Source organism: Kryptolebias marmoratus, linkage group LG9, assembly GCF_001649575.2.
Source record: "Kryptolebias marmoratus isolate JLee-2015 linkage group LG9, ASM164957v2, whole genome shotgun sequence".
NCBI classification, from domain to species: domain Eukaryota; kingdom Metazoa; phylum Chordata; class Actinopteri; order Cyprinodontiformes; family Rivulidae; genus Kryptolebias; species Kryptolebias marmoratus.
The window spans coordinates 28,297,570-28,322,151 of NC_051438.1; the positions used below are offsets into that span (position 1 = coordinate 28,297,570).

A 24,582-nucleotide genomic window follows, 5' to 3' on the forward strand; every position below is an offset into this window, starting at 1 on the left:
AAAACCAGCAGGACAGCAGCTAAAATGAGCAAAATCCTCAAACTAAAATTAATAATACAGATGATAAAATTAGCAACACAGTCACTAAAAGCAGAAAAGCAAATGCTCATTTTAAAATTTGCCCAAAAAGGTAGCTAACGTGAGCAAAACTGCAGCTAAAAGTAGCAAAACATGAGGCTCAGATAAGTTCAGGGTGTATTCCAGACAATGAAATTACAGGATCCGGTCCTTTCTTATAATTTCTTTACTCCTAAATGAAACTGATCTCTCGTTTATATCGGCTCTTCTGAAGTGAACTCGCCTCTTTGTTGCTTTGTTCCACTCCAGCTACACCTTTTAATTAAACCACCACGGATGAATTTATTCTGTTATTGGATTCTTTCTGCCAGTGAGCTCCCTAAATGTGTCTGGGTCCCCCCTGTTCTGTGATGAGAACGTACAATACGATGGTAATCCTTAACAAAGACAGGGAAATTAGACCTGAATGTGCTGCCCTCTTCCCCTGCGGACGGCGCTCCGTTCTGCAGGGACTGACAGAAGATAGATCTACTTATTATCATGGCTGTGCATGTCAATAAGTGAGCTGTGTGGAATCAATACGTCCTCAAGAAAAGTGTGTGTGTTCGTCTGAACGGTCAGGTCAGGCCGACTTACAAAGGCTGTTGTTTCAGGGAAAAGGAAGCAGGAAGGTTCGGCATTTGCATAATTTCTGCTGTACAAATTATTAGTCACTAAAGAAAATTACTACATTAATTAACTGTAAATAGCCTGCCTTTGTGTTCTTTGTTGAGCAAAATAAACTCATTTCAACCTGCCCGATTTGCCTTCTGTGAGCGCCATTAAATGGGTTTCTGAAAACAATTAGGGTTTAATTGTGGACCTTTCAAAGAATGATTATAATCTTTTGTAGCTTTGCACTATGGAGGGTTTTACAATACATATAAGATGTGCTGCTTAAAGGGTTTGAGGTGAATTTTATTGGAAACTCTCAGACAGTAATCACTGGATGTACATCTACAACTGATGACCTTCTGGAGCACAGGTGTCAAACTCTGTTCCTCGAGGGCTGCACACCTGCATGTTTTAGACGTGTTCCTGCTTTAAAACACCTGTTTTAAATGGTTGACTTGTTGCCGTGCTCCTGGAGAACCTGATGATTTGGTGAGGAGGTGATTAAACCATTTGAATCAGGTGTGTTGGAGCAGAAACACCTAAAACCTCCAGGACAGCGGAGCCTGGAGGCCTGGAGTTTGACCCCCCTGTTCTAGAGTCAACCCAATTCAAGATGGCCGCCACAGACAACTGACACTAAAAGACACAAAAATAGCTTTAATTGTCAATTACACATTATTGATTACATATATTGACCTTCTGTTGTAGCAACTTTCTCCTTTTTCTTCTATATAGACCTGATCTCTCTGAAATACATTGTTTCAATAAAAAACAGTTTTTCCAATTTCATTTTTATTCTTATTTATTTAATAGAATTTACTCGACACCTCACAATGTGTCGTTAAAAACCCTTCATGTAATCTTTTTATTGCCAGCACAAACAACCTGTATGTCTTCTTGAATACCCATAAAAACCCTGCGGTGAACTCTTAAATGAGCTGACAAACAAGAAGCCTCCGGTTGTAAATTTACATGAGTGCAGATACTGGAACAGGATCAGCCTGTCAGTGAAAAGAAAAGGCTCAGCCCTTTCAGAATCCATCCACTTGTATCAGCACTTTTTTTTTTTTCTTCGTTCATTTGGTAAATACAACATAGATGCTGTAGCTATTCAGCTGAGGAGAGGCAGTTTCTGTTTGCATTGTCCCGGGTGCAGCACACGTATCTCTCTTATCCAGACTGCTCAGGCACTAACATCTATCAGTTCACATGTGGGCTGCCTGCTACACTGCCTTACAGGCACAATCCCATTTCAAGCTCCGTGCTTTATCACCTTGATGACCTGTAATTTATCACGCTTCAATGCAAGCTGCCATGGCATGAAGCAGCCGTGTTCGGAGTCATTGTGTGGGTTTCTGCACCTGCTTTCCAACAAAATACTTTAGAGCAGCTCTACAGATACAACAAGGCTCCTGGGTCAAGAAGATTAAAACCAAAAATGTGTAAGACAAACCCACGATGTCCACTGAAACAACTTGAAACTGACAAATAAATAAATTATAATGAGAAGCTTTCTGACTCTGAGCAGCACATCTGGCTCCAGGAAGCCTTGATAGTCTTGAGGTTTCAGATTCAGGACCAGAACAGAACCGAGCCTCCTCCATGTCCCCCTGTAGGTTCAGAGTTCCGGTCTTTGGTTCTGGTTTTGGTCTGTGGACACAGAGCTGATGGGACTTGTTGTCAAAAAGCTCCAGTTTTGTCTCATCTGTCCAAAGGACATTCTCCCAGAACCTTTGTGGACTCTCAGTCTGTCTTTATGATCTGGTGTCCTCCTTGGTCGTCTTCCACAAAGTCCACTTTGCCTCAGACTGATGGTGCGATCTGAAACTTATGACCTTTGACCTTGGAGTTCACCTCTAATCTCTAAAAGTTATTATGGTCTCTTTGGTCACCATTCCTATTATCCGTCTCTTCAGTTGTCCTCTTGTGTCCATGGAGGTTTTCTCCAGTCCTGTGGACCTTCTGTAGTCTCAGGGACATCCAGCTGCTTGGAGACGGTCTTACAGTCTTTACCTTCAACCTGCTGTTTAATCATTGTCTTTCTGAGCTCCTGAGACAACTCTGTCCTCAGCTTTCTGTCCTCCATGTTCATAGTATTACACACCATGATACCAACCAGCCCTGTGACTACCTGTCCTCCTTTAAACAGGCAGACTGACTGATTCCAGGACTGAGGACATCTTAGTTTAACATGTCCCTGTGGACTCATTAGTTTCAGTCTTTTCTAAGAGAACCACTCTTTTTATCAGAGCCAGTTTCATTAGTTAAAAATATTTCTGCTGGACCTCAGTTCAGAAGCAGTGACTGATTTTCATTAGTTGATTTTCAGTATTTTTTTATTGCTTTTACCAGTTTCAAGTTATTTCCGTGACCTTTGTGGTTTTTCTGTCTTTAACAAAAGGGTACCAACAAATTTATCCACGCCTGCACTTTTCTTAGTGAGCCCTTTTTTCTCCTTCTAATGGAGCCATTGAGAATAATGGAGGTGCCATTAGGATGGACGCTTCGACTCGAGAGACAAAGAGCCTGTGGGGAAATATCCATCAGGATTGGACTTGGACAATAACTGCCCGCCATTACCGCCCCTCTTATGGCATCACCAATATGCCTCACACATTCAGAACCTCACTTTCTCCTCCAACTGCTTGTGACTCAAGGGCTGACTGACTGTTGCAAAAATCCGTCATTAACAGGGAGCTGCAAGAAGCTTCTTAGCAGCAAATTAATGGACTCCTGCTCGTTTTGTTTGTCAGGTACACTCAAGGGTAAAGAGTATGACAAAGAGACCGCATCTCATCCTCTGTTTTTCACTCAGGCTTTCATTTTACGGCGATCTCCACTGCAGCTGGTTATTGGGAAACGAACAGAGTCTGAAAACATAAATTTTTTACGTGCATGCTCCATACAAGTTCACATTAAAGTCACATGACAGAAATAGGATTATAAATAAAATATGAGTGTGTGGTGTATAATAAATGATTGCCTTCGAGCTCAACCTATCTGACTTTCAGTCAAGAAATCAAGTTATGTTTTTATTTGTATTTATTTTCATCCAGCGTGACTGTCAATGTAATAAATAAATAAATAACACAACAAAAACACTGATCCATTTCTTATTTAGACATACATTTTGTACCTATTCCTTCCAAGCACCTTTCAGCGGATGTGCAGACAAATTGAATCTATGATCTATGGCCTACGTCCAATAAATTTATTTATAAGATTTTGCATTTTTTTGCCTTCATATGTGTGGAAACAGCTGACAGTGAGATATAGTTAACTCTCCAGTATATTTATAGCACTTCAAAAGGCTTACCTTGAGAGTGCATTCCTTACAAATGAATTAGGTACATTATGTTCCGCAGTTTAAAAAGCAAAACACAAAATGTGATTTAAATACAACAAGAACACCAGTGCATTTTATAAAATCTGTCTAACTTTGATTAAGATGGAGGGAATTCCTTGTCATCCATTTGTAATTGCCAAGGAAGCTAAAATAAAGAAAATCAAATGTAATACATAACTAAACTAACTAATATAAGAGCAACATGTTCATAGAAAATATGATGTTTGCACAGTTTATTGTTGCAGAAATACATAAATTTGACATGTTTTTCAGATAGACATTTTTCAAATTTCAAAATATTTCTTTTTATCTGAGTCGGGGAAACTCTGAGGACTGACTAAGTTCTGCTTCAAGGGTAGAAAAGCCCAAATTGACAAATCAAGGTCTTGAAATTGTCTCCGCCACTGGTGAAATTTCTTGGTCCAGTTGGACCAAGAATTGTACAAAATGTACAAAATGATACGAACCAGCCTACAAACAGGGTAGAAACTGTGCTGCCAGAACATATTTTGTTTTAGTTTGTGCCGACAGTCCAGAAGGAGATGAATCGTCCTCTTTTGACCACCGTCAATGAGTTCTTTTAATTAGAAATGAGAAGCAGACTGCAGACTTAAATCTTATATGTGAATAAAATACTTACACGAGTAGATTTCATCTTTTCACTGATGCTGATGTGCTTAAACATTCACTATTTCTAGGAATTTGTCTAAGTGTATTAATGTCCTGTTACAAGTGACACTCATTTTGTCTAATCAGGACAAACATAAAACATCAGTTAATATTTATCTTGTCTGTTCTGGATCAAAAATCTGTGCTGGAACATTTGATCCCACATCAAAGCCCCGGCATCGCATTTTTGTTTTTCTGTAACTGTTTATGAGAGCTCAGTTGAAGATCAGTTATCGTGCAAAGATTCTTTTCTGCTCCAGTTTCTTCAAATCCAAATCATCCTTCTCCAACAGCAGTGTACTTGTAATCCCCTCTTTATCTGACGAGAAGCTGCAAAGACTTACTGTTTATAAGTAAAATACTCTTATCTGTTTGTTTTTTCTTCATGAAAATAAAATCTACAACCCCAATTGTGGAAAAGTTGAGACGCTATGTAGAATATAAATCAAACAGAATTCAGGGATTTGCATATCAGTGGACCACAGTAACCATATCAAATGTTAAAACTAATAAGTTGTGTCTATTTTTTGGGGAAAATCAGTTAGTTTTGAATGTTATGCCATCAGCACATCTCAACAAAGTAGTTCCAGATGTTTTCCTCATCAGTCTGTAAACATCTGGACCTGAGGAGAGCAGCTGCTGGAGGTTTTAGAGGGAATGTTGCCTCATTCCAGATGTGTAAGCTGCTCATGTCAGAGACACTAATGCACCCCCATACCATCAGAGAGGCAGGTTTTTGACATATGTGCTGATAACCGGCTGAATGGTCCCCTTTTCTCTGCCTTAATATGTTCTGCTGTTAATAAAATATGGGTTTATGAGATTTCTTTCAATTTTTTATTTGTAGTAGCAGGCAATTCAATATGGTCTGAAAACATTAAACACAAACAGAAATACAGAAGCAACACAAAAATTAATAAAAAACATCAAAATAGTCCAGAGTTGGGCATGTCTGTCCATTGCACAAATCCAGAATGAAATAAAAATTGAGAAAGTTGCACAGTTTTCCGAAGTTACTTCAACAATTTTTTGCCAAATCCACATAAGACACTTTTATCTTCATGCAGGGAAAATGTCTTGTCAAAACAGATCAAATCCCCTCCTGATCCCTTGATGCTTTTTTTTATCCACTTCTTCTTCACACTCATCCATCTCTCCTGCTGCTGTTCTCTGCAGTGCTGTCATCGATTGATTTTGTTCATCTATTCATCCCTGAAATAAGTCTCTGCACTTATTTGTTGTTGTGAAAGCCGTGAGTTTTCAGCACGACCAAGTATTTATTTCAGTTTGCCATTCAAAATGGTTTCCATGAGAACACTAAAATGTGAATCATTGAAGATTGATCCAATGATGAACAGCTGACCGGTTTGTTTCACGGATTCTAAGGCTTATTGTTTTTTTTAATTATGATGAGAAGTGGTACTCAACATAAAAACTGGCACTTTGCATAAATCTATTATCTTCTTTTGATTTTCCTGTTGAATGAAGTGAACATTACAGCCTTTTGTTTCACCATCAGTGTTCTTTGATGGCATATACCTCATTGGCATGTGTCCCGTCATGCTAGAATACGGCAACATGCTTTTATGTAAATGTATACAGAGGGAATGTAGTGTTATGGCATTCTGTGAAATCCTCCCTCCTCCCCTCCTCATCCTCTCTGCTGCTCCTCATCACTTCCCAATATATTTCTCCATCTGCAATGGCAAATGAAACTAAACAGGATTTGCTGTGCTCCTGTTGCCAAATTCATTCCCAGTGTGGATGGGGCTCACACTTGGATTATGTCATGATTGCCCAAAACAATCAAACCCTGCAGATTGAAGTGGTGCATCATCATAACCTTGAAAGACCTTCACTGGCAGAGAGAAAGGAGTCAAGAGGGCCTCGGCGTTATTACTGTGCAGACAGCAGCCCCTGTTGATGGTGTTGGGAAGAAAAAATAAAAAACAAATATCATAGAAAAAAGAGAGGGTCTGTGCACAAACTGATGATGATAAAAACAACAGACCCGAAGTCATTACATCTCATATAAATTATGAATGAAAGGGAAATAACTCTTTATTTAATAGGATTTTATAAAAAGGGCCAGGAGATATTTTAATCCTGATATAATTTTCATTTATTTAAATTTGATCACAAAATATCCTAACTGATCTAATCTAAATAGTTTAATAATGTAATGGATTATTTTTGCCTTAAAATATGCTGCTAATCTAGACTTCTGATAAAATCCAAACAACAATATGATGGCCACATAAAGAATCTTTTATGTATTTGGTGAACTGGATACAAATTAAAATAATCAGATTTGTTGAATAATAAATTATATATGTTCCAGGTTCAAGTCCCAGGGACAAAAAAGGAGTCAAGAAAGGAGCTCCTCTTAAGGACAAAGCAACTGAAACAGATAAATACGACCTTAACTGATTAGTGTTGTGCTGTTTTGTGGACTTTTCATTGTTTTTGTTGTGTGGAGCTATTGTGGGGCCATAAAGTTTGTTAAAACGCTCTAAAAAGTGTGAATCTACAGACTCCCCCTCATTGACTTTAAAAAGTCAATGGAGACTTTTATTTTGAAAAGCTCCATTTCCTCCCGGTACTTCCGTGTTTCCTCTGCGTGTTTCTTGGTGCGGGAGTGTGTTGTCGTTTCAACGCACATAACCATGTCTATAGAAGTGGAATCCGCGGAGTAAGTAGACCTGTATATTAATGATAAAGTATATTTATTTTTAGGATAAAACCCCGGCTATTAGCTCCACATTAGAGGACAATAACTTTGTTGAGGCCTTTCTCATCCTGAGCTGCAGGATGCTAACGTTAGCGCCCCGAGCTAACAAGCTAGCTTCTATTTCAAACGATCCTAAACGATTTCTCTGCTTTTTTTGCGTCCCCGGCTTGGGTTGTTTTTCCTGTAAGAAGTGCATTCGTGTTCTTTTAATTATTAAATCGCCATTTTCACTTGTTTAAAATAAAGTTTGCTTCCTGGGAGCGGGTTTGAAAGGCAAGCGGGAGGTGAAGTTAGCATCAGTCAACGTTACATTCAGCCAGTCAGTCCAAACCTGTGCAGCGAAAATCTTCTTTAACTGATTAATGTATCAAACTTAATAAATGCTATCTAATTAACTGCAATATCTGGACCTATTTATTGCTTAAAATCTAATGATTAAGAACTTCGTAGTCATCTATTCTCACTGAACTGCAGAGCTCCTTAAAGCTTAAAATGAACTGTTTATAAGAATTATATTGATTACTGAAACTGAGTTTAAAAATAAATAGTATCTGTTGTTAAAATAAATACCACATGTCTGTAGCGTACCTCCTTTTTCTGCTGTTTCCTTTTTCAGGTTCTTGGTCAGTCCCAATCATTAAATTGTTGCTTTATATTAGTGTTTAAAAAAGCCTATAATATAAACCACTATTTTAAATGAGACCCTTTAAAAGATTTGGTAAAGTGTAGACATGCACCAACATAGAAGCTCAGGGTTTTTTGGGCCAATATTAATGTGATTTAACTTGTTTATTCATCACATTAGCATTTTTATTCGTGATTCTGTTAAAATGCAAAAATGCATATTTACTCTACAGCATCATGGACCTCATAAACATCAGTTTGGTTTGAATGCATTTTTTCGAGCTGCTTGTTTTTTTTTACATCTGCGTCGTTTGTTTTTATTTTCCAGCGTGGTCCGTCTGATTATGCAGTACCTAAAGGAGAACAATCTGCACCGGACTTTGGCCACGCTGCAGGAGGAGACCACTGTGTCTCTGAACACGGTGGACAGTATAGAGAGCTTTGTGGCAGACATCAACAGCGGCCACTGGGATACTGTCCTGCAAGCCATTCAGTCCCTCAAACTGCCAGATAAAACCTTGATAGACCTTTATGAACAGGTGAGTTTGATGTTAGTTCCCCCTGCTGGTGCTTCTAGACATGTTTCCTATAATAAAGGTGTCTGTGTTATTTCCTGGCCAGGTTGTCTTAGAGCTTATTGAGCTGAGAGAGCTCGGTGCAGCCCGTTCTCTGCTCAGACAGACGGACCCCATGATTATGCTGAAACAGACGCAGCCGGAGAGATACATCCACCTGGAGAACCTCTTGGCTCGCTCGTACTTCGATCCCAGAGAGGTGAGTCCAGAGCACACGTTCAGCGGGGCTTGTTTATCTCCGCTGTCACAGTAGCATCAGAAAGTCTAGTAGCACAGTTCAGTTTTGCCTGAAAACTCCCTAAAAACTAAAAGACTAAAGACCAATGTTAAAAAAAAATTATTCATAAAAAAAGTAGTTTATCAATTAAAAACACAAAAGATTTTGGACGTTCAGGCTCATAAAGCTTAGGTACAGTAAGTCATAAGTGTTTATTAATAAATGCTTATCTTGACAAGATCTTCAGCTGGATTTGTTTTTCTTTTTAAATTTATTTTGATGAACTTCTGCCCAGGCGTACCCGGACGGCAGCAGTAAGGAGAAGCGCCGTGCAGCGATCGCTCAAGCTCTGGCAGGAGAGGTCAGCGTGGTGCCCCCCTCTCGTCTCATGGCTCTGCTGGGGCAGGTAAGTAATCTTAAACCTGCAGAGGCTTCCTCAAGCTTCTCTGTAAGGAGGTTCATTTGAACCTCTGTCCACACAGGTGTGTAACAGACAGGAAAAGTTGCGGTCTTCGGCTGAAATAATCTAAATAAATAACACAGATTTTCCTTCTGCAGGCTCTGAAGTGGCAGCAGCATCAAGGTCTCCTGCCGCCTGGCATGACCATCGATTTGTTCAGGGGTAAAGCTGCCGTCAAAGATGTGGAGGAGGAGCGCTTCCCCACTCAGCTGAGCAGACACATCAAGGTACCCACACTGCCGCTAAATTTAGTTCGCTGGAACAATTAAACGGCTGCCTGACTGATCTAGATGGTTCAGTTTATTTATTTAGCGCCAATTCACAAGAAAAGCCACCTCAGGGCACAGTTCAAAAACATTCACATACATCATAAAAAGCTTATTTGTAGAGTTTGTCTTAATGGAATAGTTTTTAGGTGTTTGGATGTGAGTTTTTTCTTTCTGTGCAGTTTGGGCAGAAGTCTCATGTGGAGTGCTCCCGGTTCTCCCCTGACGGTCAGTATCTGGTCACCGGGTCTGTGGACGGCTTCATTGAAGTCTGGAACTTCACAACAGGCAAAATCAGAAAGGTAAGAAGAAACTCCAGGTTCACAACGTGAAAACTAATAGTTGCAAAACAATGGTTCATTCGTCTGTGTGTCATGTCGTGCAGGATCTGAAGTATCAGGCTCAGGATAACTTCATGATGATGGATGATGCCGTGTTGTGTATGTGCTTCAGTCGGGATACAGAAATGTTGGCCACTGGAGCCCAAGATGGAAAGATCAAGGTAACCTTTATTGTCTGTTTGTGTAGCACAGTTTGACTGACTCAAACAAGTCTGATAAATATTTGTCATTCTAAAGTACATTTATTTTTACATAATTGAAAGCTTGGACTTTCTGTCTTGTCTCAATAAGAGTTAAACCATCACTAACACCACATTCTGTCTGCGTGTCTGTAGGTCTGGAAGATCCAGAGCGGTCAGTGTCTCAGGAGGTTTGAGCGTGCTCACAGTAAAGGAGTAACTTGTGTCAGTTTCTGTAAAGACACCAGCCAGCTGCTCAGCGCCTCCTTCGATCAGACCATCAGGTAAACAAAGATCTCTCATTCGTTTCAAGCTTCTGGGTGAAGTTGTGAAAGGTTCTGGTTGGTGAGGCCTTTCTCTCTGTTCTTTGTACAAGAATCCATGGCCTGAAGTCGGGTAAATCTCTGAAGGAGTTTCGTGGTCACACCTCATTCGTCAACGAGGCCACTTTCACTCCCGACGGCCATCACATCATCAGCGCTTCTTCTGATGGAACAGTCAAAGTAAGAAACACACCTGATTGTGTTTTCTTTCACTGCGTTTGGATCTTAACCCGTGTTATGAACTGAATCTCCTTCATTTGGATTTAACTGTTTCTTTTATTTAACCTGCTTCAGGTGTGGAACGTGAAGACCACCGAGTGCACCAGCACTTTCAAACCTCTTGGCACATCAGCCGGCACAGACATCACCGTCAACAACGTCCTCCTGCTGCCCAAAAACCCGGAGCATTTTGTTGTGTGTAACCGCTCCAACACGGTGGTCATCATGAACATGCAGGGACAGGTCAGTCCAAATCTTTGTGTGTAAATTCTTGTGTAACGTGGACTTTTGTCAGTATTTTCTTTTGGAAGTTGATGCTTTTTCTGTCTGGTTGTGCAGATCGTGAGGAGCTTCAGCTCTGGTAAGAGGGAAGGGGGTGACTTTGTGTGCTGCACCCTGTCACCCCGTGGCGAGTGGATCTACTGCGTGGGCGAAGACTTTGTGCTCTACTGCTTCAGCACAGTCACAGGCAAACTGGAGAGAACGCTGACGGTATGTTACAGCACACAGACACGGATCAGAAAGTCCCAGAACACCACAGCGTATTTCCCTCCTCCGTCTCTGCTGCAGGTCCTGACAGCGTGTTAGAACTTGTAGAGCTTCTGCTGCAGGAGGTTATTTATTTATCAGTTCTTTTCTTCTTAAATAAACTAAATCAGTTCATATTTAATTGATCCTTTTAAAGGTTAGTTAATTAATTCTAAATGTGCCTTTTTAAGCAGGTGCGTTTAATATAAATGAATCCAGTTTTGTTGAGAACAAACCAAATTTCTCTTTGGGGACAGAAAGTATCTGACTGCTTGAAACGTCACCTTGGTGCAAAAACTGAGCCATGAGTCATGTCCTGCAGTGTGCAAGATGTTGAAGTTTGGTTTTTATTTATCTATAGTGTGGCTGTAAACCAGGGGGGTCAAACACAGTGACACAAGGGGGCCAAAATTAAAAATCTGGTCCTAGCCAAGGGCCAATCACGATCAATATTTATTAAAAATTACATAAATTATTGGTTTTAGATGTATTATGTCAAATCATTCATATAGAAATATCAATGGCCTTTTCCCAGTTCCAGATTATACAGAATTTAGAGCAAACAGACTTTAATGAACTCAGACAAATAGATCAAACTTCAAAAAGCTCATCATTAGCTGTCATTTCTTACGCCTCACTCAGCTTTTAAATGAAGTTTTTAACATTAAAACAGACAAAAACTTGATCATACAGAAATTAAAACTATATATTGTTGGCTTCTAAGTCACTGTCAGAGAAAACTTCACTAATTAGGCTCAGTTTTTTAAAGCAAAATAAGAATCAGAGACTCGATCTGAACCAGACTGGAGGGCCGGATGAAATGTTACGGAGGGCCGAATCTGGCCCGCGGGCCTTGAATTTGACACGTGTGCTGTAAACCTTCCTGCTGTTTTAGAAATAAACGAGAAATACAGGATTCTCCCAACAATTCAAAGACAACTCCAGGACGTCAGCATCAGCGTTTGCAACACTGATAAACGTGTCTTTACTCATTTATACACCAATGACTCGTCAATATCTTCAGGAATAATTACTGGACAATATCAACAAAAGAACAAACAGGAGTGAGACATTTACTGTTTTTACCATGGAAACAGATGGCCAAGCTGGACTTATGTCTCTGATTTTATTTATCCAGCACTTTTCAGCAACAAAGTGCTTTACAACATTTTACATAAAAATCAGAACACAGTATCTAAAATATGAGCTGGGATATTCTAAATGAAATCTAAATTATAACCTCAGGTGATCAGACATGATGAAAACTAAACTAAAGGTACTAAAGGCCAGCTAAGAGTTAAATACATTTTAATATTGTAATAAAGGCCAACATGATAAAGATCAACACAAGATGGACGACCAAACGGCTCTTTGAAGCCATCGTTTTTACACCGTTGACTCTGACCTGACAACACGTCGCTCCTCTCTTCAGGTCCATGAGAAGGACGTGATCGGCATCGCCCACCACCCCCACCAGAACCTCATCGGCACATACAGCGAGGACGGCCTGCTGAAGCTCTGGAAGCCTTGAGACGTCCTCCAGAGAGGAGGCTGGACATTCTCACTCTGGACAGTTCTCTGTCCATTCTGTTTTTGTCTCTTTGTTTGTTTTCTGTCCTGGTGAATCATTCCCAGGTCCAACAGGACTCAAACGTGACACGGGAACCACGTGACTTTTACACACTCAGTTTGGAAATGGTAGAATATAGTTAATAAAAAGCAGAGTGTACAGATTTTTTTTTTAAAGTGTTTTGCATCTTTAAAAGCGTGACAGCCTTTAGTATTTTAGGTCGTTACCTAAAATGCTGTAAGTATATCCTGTATGTAACTCAGCCTCTGGGGCTCTTCTGCCTTTACACTTCATTAGTTTTATTTAACAAACCTGTAAGGATGGAATACGCATCATAATAAAGCTTTAATGCTTTATTATCATGCTGTATTTACATTTGTAGGATCTAAGATGAACCTCAGCTCCTCCATTGTTGTAAACCCTCTGAAATAAAGTGAAACGTTCTCTTAAATCCAGAATATAAAACAGCCTTTTGCAGTTCTTAGTATCACATTTTCTGCCCCTCTTCATAGAAAGATTCTGCTGTTTGACGCCTGAGTCCTTCGGAGAGACGGGGAGTCATCACACGCTGAGGGAAGAAGTGTTTCAAAAACAATTTAACATCCTGCTTTTTGTAAATATATTTGAAGCTTTTTTTAATTAAAAACAAATATTGTCTGCTGGCTTCATTTGTTCCAACTTGGCTGGTTTTGTCATCAGAAACATGTTTTTATGTTTAGTTTGTCTCTTTTTATATTTTATCAATGAGTTTTGGCTGATTTGGAAACTTCACCCTGATTTTTTTTTTTTTTATATTTTTTCCAAATCGCAGCGTCTCTAACCTACTGAGAGGACAAATGTTGGACCTTATGACTTCCATGATGGATTTGGACGTTAAAAAAGAAATTTATTGTAAAAAAACAGTTTGGATGTGATCCAGTGAATCTGGGTTTTTCTTAACATTTTGTTTTTCCACACTTTATAAAAATGTTAAAATGTTCCATGTAACTGTTTTATCTGTGCTCTTAAAGCCGTTTGAACAGAAAAGGAAAATGTGGCCTATCTTTACACACAATTGAACGTATTATTGCAGTATTTTTGTTTTTTCTTGAATCTAAATAAGCCCACAACATGTTGCCTTACAGTTTTCTGAGTTTTTAAGAAGTTTTATTTAATTAATTTGCACTAATAAGGCAGCAAATTCAGCTTTTTTTTTTAACAAAGAGGAGGCTTGATGGAATTTCAACCCAAAACAAACCTGTTGGCTGATCATTAAAGCCCTTCAGACAGGGAGGAGGGGCTTAGTAAGGCTTTCAAAATAAAAGCCCAAGTTGATTCTGTACAGTTTAATGTACTGGGATGTGAGCTAAAAACCCTTTAATCAGAACCAGAACATAACAGACTGGTAAATGTGACACATGAGTGATGATTAAAGGACCTTGTTGTTTGTTTTGGCAGATAAAATAAAAAGTCATGTAAAGGGTTTTTCCTCCAGATGAAGAATCTTGTTTTCTCCATTTATTATCCAGCTGTGATCGGTTTGCCTTTAATTTCCTAATGAAGCCGTCTGCAGAGAGGAGGGCCTGACGGGTCAGCAGGGTTCAGTGTTCAGTGTTGGAGCTCTTTCTGCTCAGGACACTCACTATGGCAGGAATCCTCCTCATTGCTCTGCTTCTGGTTTCACATTTTGGCTTCTTTGTCTTTGCTTCCAGCGGCTCTGCTGATGGCACGTCCACAGGGACACCCTCCCTGGCCTCAGGGGTAGATTTTACCCCAACTGAGAGCCTTTTTTCTGCAGGGAGACCCAATGCCACAGTAGAACTCACAACCAGCTACAGAAAGTCAACAACTACAACCGTCACAGCTGCACCGAGTGAAGAGGAAGGTCCGAAACCAGAGAAAACACAAGACGAAGATGAATCAGGTCCTCTGGAACTAGGTGAGACATCACTTCATCACTTTGAATTTTGGTGCCTTTTGCTTTGTCTCCAAACACAAAGCTTTAATTAATGATCAGCTTAAATATGCATTTACAGTTTCTGCAATGCAGGTAAAAAATATCTGAAATGAAAAAATAAAACCTAAAGTTGCTCTGACATGCACCTTTTTGCATCAATCATCAAATTTCAAACACCAACTGTGGAGCTAAAAGTCACTTTAAATATAACCAAAACCTTAAATGTCTGCATGTTTGTTTGTTTTCTAACTTCAGGACTGAGAAGTTTTAATAAAACGTTTGTCTTGTTGATGAGTGACTCACTGCTGAAGAATCTGGTTAAAATGAAGCTGGTTGAACTGTTTTGTGAAGTTTACAGATCTGTAAACTGAGTGGAGGGAATATCTGCGGTTCCTCTCTGAGGGTGTGGGGGGGGTGATGATAACCAGATGGTCTGTGTGATGGCTCGGACCAGAAAAATAAGACAAGTAACACTTTTTTATGCCACATTATGATGAGAAACAGCTTCAGAATCCAACCCTAATTTGGAAAACGTCGAGCCGTTACGTAAAATGTAAATAAAAAAGATCTCATAAACTTATTTTATTCACATAGAACATGCTTAACTTTTCTTTTTTTTTGAGAAAAAAAAGTTAATTTTGGATTTTATGGCATCTCAAAAAACTAAAAGTAACATCTGGAGGAGCATTTTGCAACTAATTAGATGAACTGGCAGCTTTTTAGAGGCTGAATCTCAGAAGGAAAGATGGGCAGGAGTTCACGAGAGCAAAAAGACTGAACATCCCATCATCTACAGATCAGAGGAAGCTCTGAGGTCAAAGGTCAAGGCTGGTTCTGCTCAGGAACACTGGCTGTAAACACAGTTCACCGTGCCGTCCACAGATGCTGCTTAAAGCTCTATCAGGCAAAGAAGAAGCCAGATGTGAACAGATGTGTCTCCTCTGGACCAAAGAGGAGAACTGTTCTGAGGTCAGACGGGTCCAAACGGTCCAGAAACGCCGCCGCCGTCTCCTCTGGACCATTTGCTCCTCAGAGGTCAACATGACTCTGCCTCAGCTTCTTTCAGATGTGTGGCTGCCATGAAATTCAGAATTATTTTATCCCGATATGGGACGGTTTAAAAATGCATTTTATTATTTTAAATGTTTAGCATGTGTTAAAGCACACATGTCAAACTCAAGGCCCGCGGGCCAGATCCGGCCCTCTGTAACATTTCATCCGGCCCTCTAGTCTGGTTCAGATCAAGTCTCTGATTCTTATTTTGCTTTAAAAAACTGAGCCTAATTAGTGAAGTTTTCTCTGACAGTGACTTAGAAGCCAACAATATATAGTTTTAATTTCTGTATGATCAGGTTTTTGTCTGTTTTAAGGTTAAAAAATTCATTTAAAAGCTGAGTGAGGCGTAAGAAATGACAGCTAATGATGAGCTTTTTGAAGTTTGATCTATTTGTCTGTGTTCATTAAAGTCTGTTTGCTCTAAATTCTGTATAATCTGGAACTGGGAAAAGGTCATTGATATTTCTATATGAAGGATTTGACATAATACATCTAAAACCAATTAATTTATGTAATTTTTAATAAATATTGTTTGTGATTGGCCCTTGGCTAGGACCAAATTTTAAATTTTGGCTCCCTTGCGTCCCTGGGTTTGACACCCCTGGTTTAAACGGTCAAATGTTCTTGTTAGAAACGATGTTTTATCACATTTTACATAAAATGTTTGCCTTTTTCATAGCGAGGAGATTCAGAAGGAGCGTTAAGGTAGCAAAGAAGTCTAAAACATTTCTGAAGAAGCTGAAGGCCACCAGACAGAAGCCGAAGATTGTTCTAAAAACCAAACCACAGCTGAAAAAGCGTGTGAGCCAATCAGCTGCCAGAGAAACGGTTCCACGTATGTATTTGGGTCAGCCCAAAGGTATACAGTATGCTGATCAGACGGAGGCAAATACTGTCGGTTCTGTTGCTTTTCTTGTGAGAGTTTCTCTCAAAGATGATTCAGCTCGAATCGGGAAGAGTTTTATTAGAAGTTTGGACTCTAAATTCTCATCAAACCATCACAAGAAAGCAACAAAACGCTGTATGCTAAGTTAACCCGACATGTTTGTCTGTGGCCTCGGTGCTGATGGGAGACATACTGAATATCTGAACCCGTCCTGCTCTGTAGCGTAACCCTTCATGCAGTAAAACAAACGCTGTTTTAAAGGAAAGCACAAAGTTTCCTCTGATAAACCGTTAACGAGAAGAGCGGCAGCATCATTACCTTCTGCAGCAACTCATTACGGAGGAGAAGGATGCTGCCGGTTTGGGTTTTCCTCAGAGACCACTCTGCTTTACTGGAGTTCTTAGAAATAAAACCAGCTTTGTTCGTTTTATTACCCTCTGAGAAACAGCTTATTCTTTTCCAAACTTTGCTGCTGGAAAGCCAAAGCTCAGTTTTTAACTTCATCTGTTCGCCTCAGACTTGAAATCAGCTGTTTTTGTTTTTGATGCATAAAAAAATACTTTATTTCTGTGCACTTAATTTCACTGAACCGATTTCTTTCCAACAGTTTTTTAAATCTCTCATCTTAACTTTTATCCTCAGGTTTATTGTACATTTTATTGATTTCTATCTACGTCTCGTTGTGTAACTTTTTACTGATCGACAACTAAAATATGGAGTTTTTAATCACTGAACTCAGTTTGAAGTTCTCTGATCTCTTATCATCGCCCTCTGCCATGAAAGGCTGGTGATCATGTAATTCCATCTGTGGTTTTTGGGACTTTTCAGGACTTTTTCTGGTACAATGACTTACCTTATCGTGACCAGAACCTGGTCCTGAAACAGCGGAGCATCATCTTAGGTTTAGGGCTGAGATCTGAATTGAGTTTAGGTTTAGTTTAGTCATGTTCTTCTAAAGCACAAGTGTCAAACTCAAGGCCCGCGGGCCAGATCCGGCCCTTGGTAACATTTCATCCGGCCCTTGGTGACATTTAAATCTTATTAGATCGGGCCCTGCGGTCTGCGACAGATCGAGTCTCCGTCGCTTCTCGTTTTGTTCAGTGAAGTCTACCTGCGACGGTTACTTTGAAGCCAAGAAAACAAGTTTTAATTTCTCAGTAATCTTTGATTTTGACGTAGAAAGAGCAACAGAGAACATCGAACATCTCAGGCATCTGACTTGAGTTAACGTGCAACAAACCAGCGGTGAATTTGCTTTCATGCATTTATGCCTTTTTCTGTATTTTCTTCTTGTTTCAAAGTTAAATGTTTGTAAATGTATGAACGGATTTGAGTTTTTGCTGTTTTAATGGAGAAATTATGTGTTTTATTGATGTGTCTTTTAAAGTTTGATCAGTTTTTTTGCTCTAATTTCTTTATGAAATGTAACTGAGGAAAGGTATTTGATATTTCTATATAAACAGTTTAACATATTACATCTAAAACCAGGGTTAATTTATGTATTTTTTTATAAACATTGATCCAGATTAAGTTTTTAAATTTGGCCCCTGCTCTAATGGTTAGGTGTCGAGTTACGGTCAGGGTTCAGCTGCAGAAAGATCATCTCTGCATGTGTCAGCGTGTCTGTCTGTTAGCAAAATATCTTACTCACCAGTGAACAGATTATAATAAAACTCAAAGTAATTATTGGATGTGCATCTACAACATTACATTTTAGAGTTTAGAGTTTTTAAAACGAGTGCTTTAAGGTGCTCTTTTAACAACGACTCCTTAAACAACTCGAACATTTTCTTTTTCTGTAAAAGTTTGGCTTGTAAAGGTTTTTGACATTTAGTGTTATTTTGGCAGAAATACAGTTATCTTAATTATTTAAAGCAGCTTTTTGGGTTTTCCAGACTTTTTTTTTCTAAATTGCAAACTCCATGAGTCATCTCTCTTTCTTTATATTTAGTTTTAAAGAAGACACTGTTTGTGTTTTATTTTGAACAGGAATTAAGCTTTGTGCTCCTTTGTATTAAATAAAACTCATGTTTCTTATTGTCTAGAGAGAGAAAATGATACATTTGTTTTTCAGGGCCTCAGAGAGGAGTATTCTCATTGATCAGCGGAGTTTTGAACTCCTTCAGCAGAGAATTAATTGCACATTCTTTCCCTCTTGGACACCGCTGACAGTCTGCTAACTCTCTCCGGCTCAGCTTCGGTGGTTTCAGGAGCAGTTTGGGGTTTGGCGTGAGTCCAGAGGTCAGCAGCACCAAAAAGACCTTTAAGTCACAAAGATCCTTCAGGACTGCAAGGCAAAGTGGTGGAAGGGATTTCATAACCTACTGCCTCCTATTTAGCATTTATTTATGCTGTTTGACTTTTTTTTAAGCGTTCTGACAGGAAGAGGCCCTCTGGGCTGAGCTGGACCCTGCAGACAGTCAGAGTCTGTCTGAGGCTTCGGTTTAAATAATAAATCTATCTGCAGTACGTACAGATGGAATACTGTGTGAACAGGAACAAGATTCAGTCACTGAGAAGATTTCTTTGTAAAGTCCAGCTCTGATTGACCCCATGGGAGCAGATTTCCTCGCCTTAATGATGAACGATTTATTTACATCAGATAATTTCATCTGTACGTTCTTTCAAATCTCAGTTTTTATGTCATCTCCTAGTCTTCACCAGATCCTAAGATAAGCCCGATTCAACCTCAGATAGTGTTTTGTTTTTCTTTCTGTATTTATTTTTAGAGTCTGAAATGAAGCAGTTGCAGGTTTTTGTCATTTCTCGGAGCGTTGCACCGTCTGACTTGCAGGAACATCCACTCCTGGGAAGATTATCAGCCGTCTTTAATGTTTTCCAAATAGTTTGGAAATGTCTTTTAACCCTCCCTGTACTGAGCCTCCCTCTTAGCTTTACAGTTTTCTTTTTATACCTTTTTATTGCTTTGCTGATTATCAGAGGATAATCATCGCATGTGCAAAATTAGACCCTAGAAGCTTTGCATCCACTTACTCTGCTGTTAAACCCTCTTGTGTCATTATGTGATGATGAAAGTTAAATTCAGATGATGTTGACTGTCAGAATGCCCCCCATTGGGTCTGGAATCACTGAGGGTGAAAGACGCTCAGCTGAGGGCTTCCTCCTTCAAACGCAGAGGTCTGGGGCCTCACCGCGGCCGGCTCAACATCCAGGTACGCCGACAGACCATAAAACGTTTGCTTTACCTGCCCGGTTCCATCTGCCACTGCAGGTTTCAGTGGTTCCCTGCGTCTGTGTGTTGCAGTCTGGAATAGAGGATGGAGATATCTATGACGGCGCCTGGTGCGCTCAGCACAGAGACAATAAGCAGTGGCTGCAGGTCGATGCTCAGAGACTGACCCGCTTCATCGGTGTCATCCTGCAGGGACGCAACTCCATCTGGAGGTGGGTGTTGGTGGAAAGAGACAGAGATCCGGGAGAGAGCTCTGCTTTCAGATCCTTGAATATGAACACTTTCAAACGCTGAAGAAGCTGAACACTAGCTACAAAGAAACGCCAAAGGAAGCAAAATGCTAGCTGAAAGCTAAATGCAGCAAAAGACTAGCTCAAAGTAGCAAAAGAGTTGAAGTTAAATATAGCAAAAAGTAGCAGAATGGTAGCTTAAAGCTAAAAGTAGTAAAGGCCAGCTGGAATCTGAAAGAAGTGAGTCTGTAAATCATAATGTAATTATGGCGTGCTCCTGTGTGTTACCTGCTGATGAGATGTGTGTGTGTGTGTGTGTGTGCACAGCTGGGACGTGGTGCATACCTACAAGGTTCAGTTCAGTAACGACACGCTGCTGTGGAAGCCGTGCATGAACGGGACAGAAGAGGCTGTGAGCGAGCGTCTCGTTTTTTACACATTTTACAGTTTTTCCGTCTGTCCGGTCCTCAGGTTATAAAACAGCCTGCGGCTCTCTTTGTGCTGCAGATACTTGAAGGAAACCAGGACGCTGAGACTCCTGTTCTGGCCCTCTTCAACACTCCCACCGTGGCACGCTACATCCGGATCAACCCACAAAGCTGGTATCAGAACGGGACTCAAGGGGACATCTGTCTCAGAGCAGAGGTGTTGGGCTGTGCACTTCCTGGTAATAAAGCTGCTTTTATGCTTGTGTGTTTACGTTGTGTTTGTGTTCAGCGTTCACCTTTCTCTTTCTACAGATCCGAACATGTATGCGTGGCAGATGGAGTCAGAGGAGTCTAAAGACAAACTGGACTTCAGGCATCACAACTATAAGGAGATGAGAAAGGTAGAAGCAGCGTGACAAACTGTTTTTGTTTTCCTGTAAAAAGAGATGATAAACTACAGTCTGCTGCTGGGACGGCTGCCTGATTGTGGTTCTGTAAAACCTTTCCACAGAGTGTGTGAGTTTGTGTGTGTGGTCTCAGTCTGACCGAAAACCAAATAAAACTGCAGGTTCTGGCTGTTTGTACAGTCCAATCCTCAGAAACCAGAAACAAACACACATCCTTAAATGAAGAAAAATGATCAAATCTGCAGCTCTGACTTACAGATGAGGGTAAATTTATTGGTTAAAAAAAAAAACGCAACTGATGTGACTCTGGAGCCAAAACGCTCCAGTTTTATCTCATCAGTTCCAGAAAATCTGAGGCTTGTCGGCTTGCATTTTAGTGAATTTCTGTCTTTTTTGTGTGTTTTTCTGCCTGTAGTGAAAGTAGTGAAGTCTTCCTCCATGGAGCCCATTATGACTGAAAACGTGACAGATCAGAAAGTATTGTGTACCTTGACTTTGAAGTTTAGCCTGAATGGTCTCCTCGGCTCTTTTTCTACCATCCTCACTATTAGTCTGATCAACCTGGGGTCGCATTTCCTCTTGCGTCCACGTCCTGGCAGCTTGGCTCCAGTCCCGTGAACCTTCTGCTCTTCATTAATCTTGTCAGCTGAGGTCAGAGGATCGTGAAGCTGCTCAGAGACGGTCTTGAAGCCTAATCGTCTCTCTGAGCTCCTCAGCAGATCTTTGTTTTCTGCTCCGTGTTCAGTTTGGAGAACAGAACCAAACCAAACGACCCGGAGGCTGATTGTTCCCTTAAAACAGACTGAATGTCTGATGAGAAGTAATACTAATTAAGGTCAAATACTTACTTTGAAACATGACTAGATTGCAAAGATTAATAGTTTTTTTAGGATACCAACAAATCTGTTTGTACTATTTTAACAAATATGTGTAAAATAAACAACAAATCCTTTCTTTTTACATTTTTTGGTCACTATCACATATTAAATGGTAAATGGACTGTACTTAAATAGCGCCTTTCTAGCCAATCAGGCCACTCAAAGCGCTTTACAACCCAATCTGTGCCTCATTTACCCAAACACACACATTCAGACAGCACTGAGTCTACAAAGCTAATCTGATTAAATCATTTTATGGAGACTAATCATTACTAAAGACATGCAGATATTATAGACAAGTGTTTCTCACTGAAACCCTTTTCACCAGTACTGAAGTTCTGTTTGACAGAGCTGTAAGGGAAGCATTTAATTTATTCCTGTCTGTAACTTATTTAGACAAATAACAATCATGGTGTAGTTCAGTAGTTTAGGTTAATTAACCAGAAGAACAACATTCTTCTTTTATAGGGATTATGAAAGCAGTCGGGATTTAAAGATGTTTTACTTCAGGATGAGGAGAAATTCGTGTAATCATTTTGTTTTCCCAGCTGATGAAGTCTGTGAACGAGGAGTGTCCCAACATCACTCGAACCTACAGCATCGGGAGGAGCTACACGGGCCTGAAGCTCTACGTCATGGAGATCTCCGATAACCCCGGGAAACACGAGCTGGGTGAGTTTACCGCCCCGCTTCACCGACTCACAGTTTGATATTTATTTTTCTGCTTTTTCTTTCTCTTGGTTTGGATTAAAAACTCAGGAGGTTCGGTTTCATCATTTTGTTAACACAAGTAAAATAAAATGTATTATTTATTGTCCTGTGCTGCAGAGTTTGGAAATGTTCCAGATAAACTTCCTGTTGAGTTTTATTTTTGTTTATTCAAAGGGTTTTAGGTTGTGTTTGTTTATTTACCGTAGCTAAACCTCCAGCCTCTTCACCTCCTTCACTGGAATCAATAACCCCTCTTCACACAGCAGTGTGAGGGGTCAAAGGTTAGAGGAGATCTGTGCAGCACTCAAACACAGAGTGTCTGTGGTAAATCCGAAGCAGCACAGATGGACTTCCTCTTTGTTTGCTCTGAGACGTACAAATGTTTTCTTTGGCCTCTTGAGCTCGGCCCACATGGCGGCAGAGCGGAGAGATGTTCCCGCCAAATCTGCAGCAGTGAAGGCAGCACGGCTAAATTTAAATCCTGTTATCACTTCTAAACTCCTCACAGAAGGAGAAACAAATATATATTTAATGTGTTTAACTCTGGTTGGTTTAATATTAGTCACCTAAAAACTGGCTTTTTAAAATCCAACTATAAACCAATAATATCATGTTATTATATCCTGTTTCATTTCACCGACCTGACTTAAATATTGATATCAAATACGAATTATTTGAAAGATTTTTACTCCTTATAAGGCAGATATATGTGAATTATTTTCAGTATTCTACATACAAAGTACATTTCTGTAATTACAGCCTCAGATATGTCAATAATTAGCAGCAACAATTTTTATTTTTTAATATTTCTGTGCAGTGTCAAATGCTCACAATTATATCATGTGCTTTTCTTAAAGTAGCTATAAATATCATACATTATTTCCAACTTTATTTTAGAATTAATTTCTAACAGTGGAACTTTGTGAATCGTTTTCTATGAAGTCTGCAGATAATTGGCAGCATTTATGGAGGAAATATGTTGTTTTCCTTTTTATTCTACTAAATGTAAAGTCTTGAAGTAAGCAGTGAAAAAACAACAGCTGTCCAATAAATAAAACTTTTAATAGATCTTAATAAAACCCAGAGAACTGTCGGTCAGTAGAAATTCACCAAACATCTAACAGTTATGGTTGCTGACATCCCAGAATAAAGAAATATAAATCTGCATGCATGCACACTGTCTGCTCTCGTCTCGGCATCACATCAGCAGAGAAACAAGCTGAAACTCTTCCTCAGAAACGGTTTGAAGAAGACGGTGTGAGTTTTCAGAGGTAGCTGTCAGGTGATGTGTGTACACACGTCGATCAGACAGAAAACTCAGGACGTGTGGGGCGGCTGAAGGCATTTTATATAATCTGACACCTGACTGATGATGATGTCTGTGTTCTGACGCCCCCTGCAGGAGAACCAGAGTTTCGCTACGTCGCAGGGATGCATGGGAACGAGGTGCTGGGCCGGGAGCTCCTGCTCAACCTGATGCAGTATTTGTGCCACGAGTACAAGCGAGGAAACCAGCGGGTTGTCCGCCTGGTCCAAGAGACTCGCATCCACCTGCTGCCCTCCATGAACCCTGACGGATACGAGATGGCCTTTAAGAAGGTCCTGAAAACCCAAACAGATTCTGTCAGGAGGTCGGAGACGAGAATAAAGGCATCCCTCTTCACTCTCATCCACAGGGCTCGGAGCTGGCAGGCTGGGCGCTGGGACGCTACAGCTACGAAGGCATCGACATGAACCACAACTTTGCTGACCTCAACTCGGTGATGTGGAACGCCATCGAGCTGGAGACGGACCGGTCCAAACTCATCAACCATTACTTCCCCATCCCTGAACAGTACACCTCCGAGGAAGCTTTTGTAAAATGTTCATTTATTTATTTAAAAATCAGCAGCTTTACTTCTGGGATAAATTCTATTTATAATCTAATAATGTGTTAATACTGACATACTTCTGATAAAATGTTCTACTAGGCCACGTGTCAAACTCAAGGCCCGCGGGCCAGATCCGGCCCTCTAGTCTGGTTCAGATCGAGTCTCTGATTCTTATTTTGCTTTAAAAAACTGAGCCTAATTAGTGAAGTTTTCTCTGACAGTGACTTAGAAGCCAACAATATATAGTTTTAATTTCTGTATGATCA

The 24,582-nt window shown here is 40.1% G+C and overlaps 2 protein-coding genes across 3 annotated transcripts in view; both read left to right on the top strand.

Moving 5' to 3' along the window:
• The first annotated feature begins 7,281 nt into the window (after window positions 1-7,281).
• On the top strand, window positions 7,282-13,388 carry smu1a (SMU1 DNA replication regulator and spliceosomal factor a). Its single transcript, XM_017429738.3, has 12 exons — window positions 7,282-7,379; window positions 8,371-8,581; window positions 8,664-8,816; window positions 9,130-9,240; window positions 9,393-9,521; window positions 9,743-9,862; window positions 9,946-10,062; window positions 10,237-10,364; window positions 10,457-10,583; window positions 10,698-10,865; window positions 10,962-11,114; window positions 12,583-13,388. Exons 1-12 carry the CDS (start codon window positions 7,354-7,356, stop codon window positions 12,679-12,681), a joined length of 1,542 nt encoding a protein of 513 aa, XP_017285227.1. The 5' UTR covers window positions 7,282-7,353; the 3' UTR covers window positions 12,682-13,388.
• Window positions 13,389-14,302: 914 nt separating this feature from the next.
• Window positions 14,303-24,582, top strand: part of LOC108243971 (probable carboxypeptidase X1) — a 12,903-nt gene continuing 2,623 nt past the window's right edge. The window contains exons 1-10 of one of the 2 annotated variants that reach the window (XM_017429765.3): window positions 14,303-14,638; window positions 16,392-16,547; window positions 19,662-19,771; window positions 19,864-20,003; window positions 20,349-20,433; window positions 20,529-20,688; window positions 20,762-20,850; window positions 22,283-22,406; window positions 23,848-24,044; window positions 24,122-24,301. In XM_017429765.3, the coding sequence (XP_017285254.1) occupies window positions 14,344-14,638; window positions 16,392-16,547; window positions 19,662-19,771; window positions 19,864-20,003; window positions 20,349-20,433; window positions 20,529-20,688; window positions 20,762-20,850; window positions 22,283-22,406; window positions 23,848-24,044; window positions 24,122-24,301 (1,536 nt within the window). In that variant the 5' untranslated portion in view covers window positions 14,303-14,343. The remainder of the gene's footprint in view (window positions 14,639-16,391; window positions 16,548-19,661; window positions 19,772-19,863; window positions 20,004-20,348; window positions 20,434-20,528; window positions 20,689-20,761; window positions 20,851-22,282; window positions 22,407-23,847; window positions 24,045-24,121; window positions 24,302-24,582) is intronic. The other variant, XM_017429766.3, reaches the window with a different exon arrangement.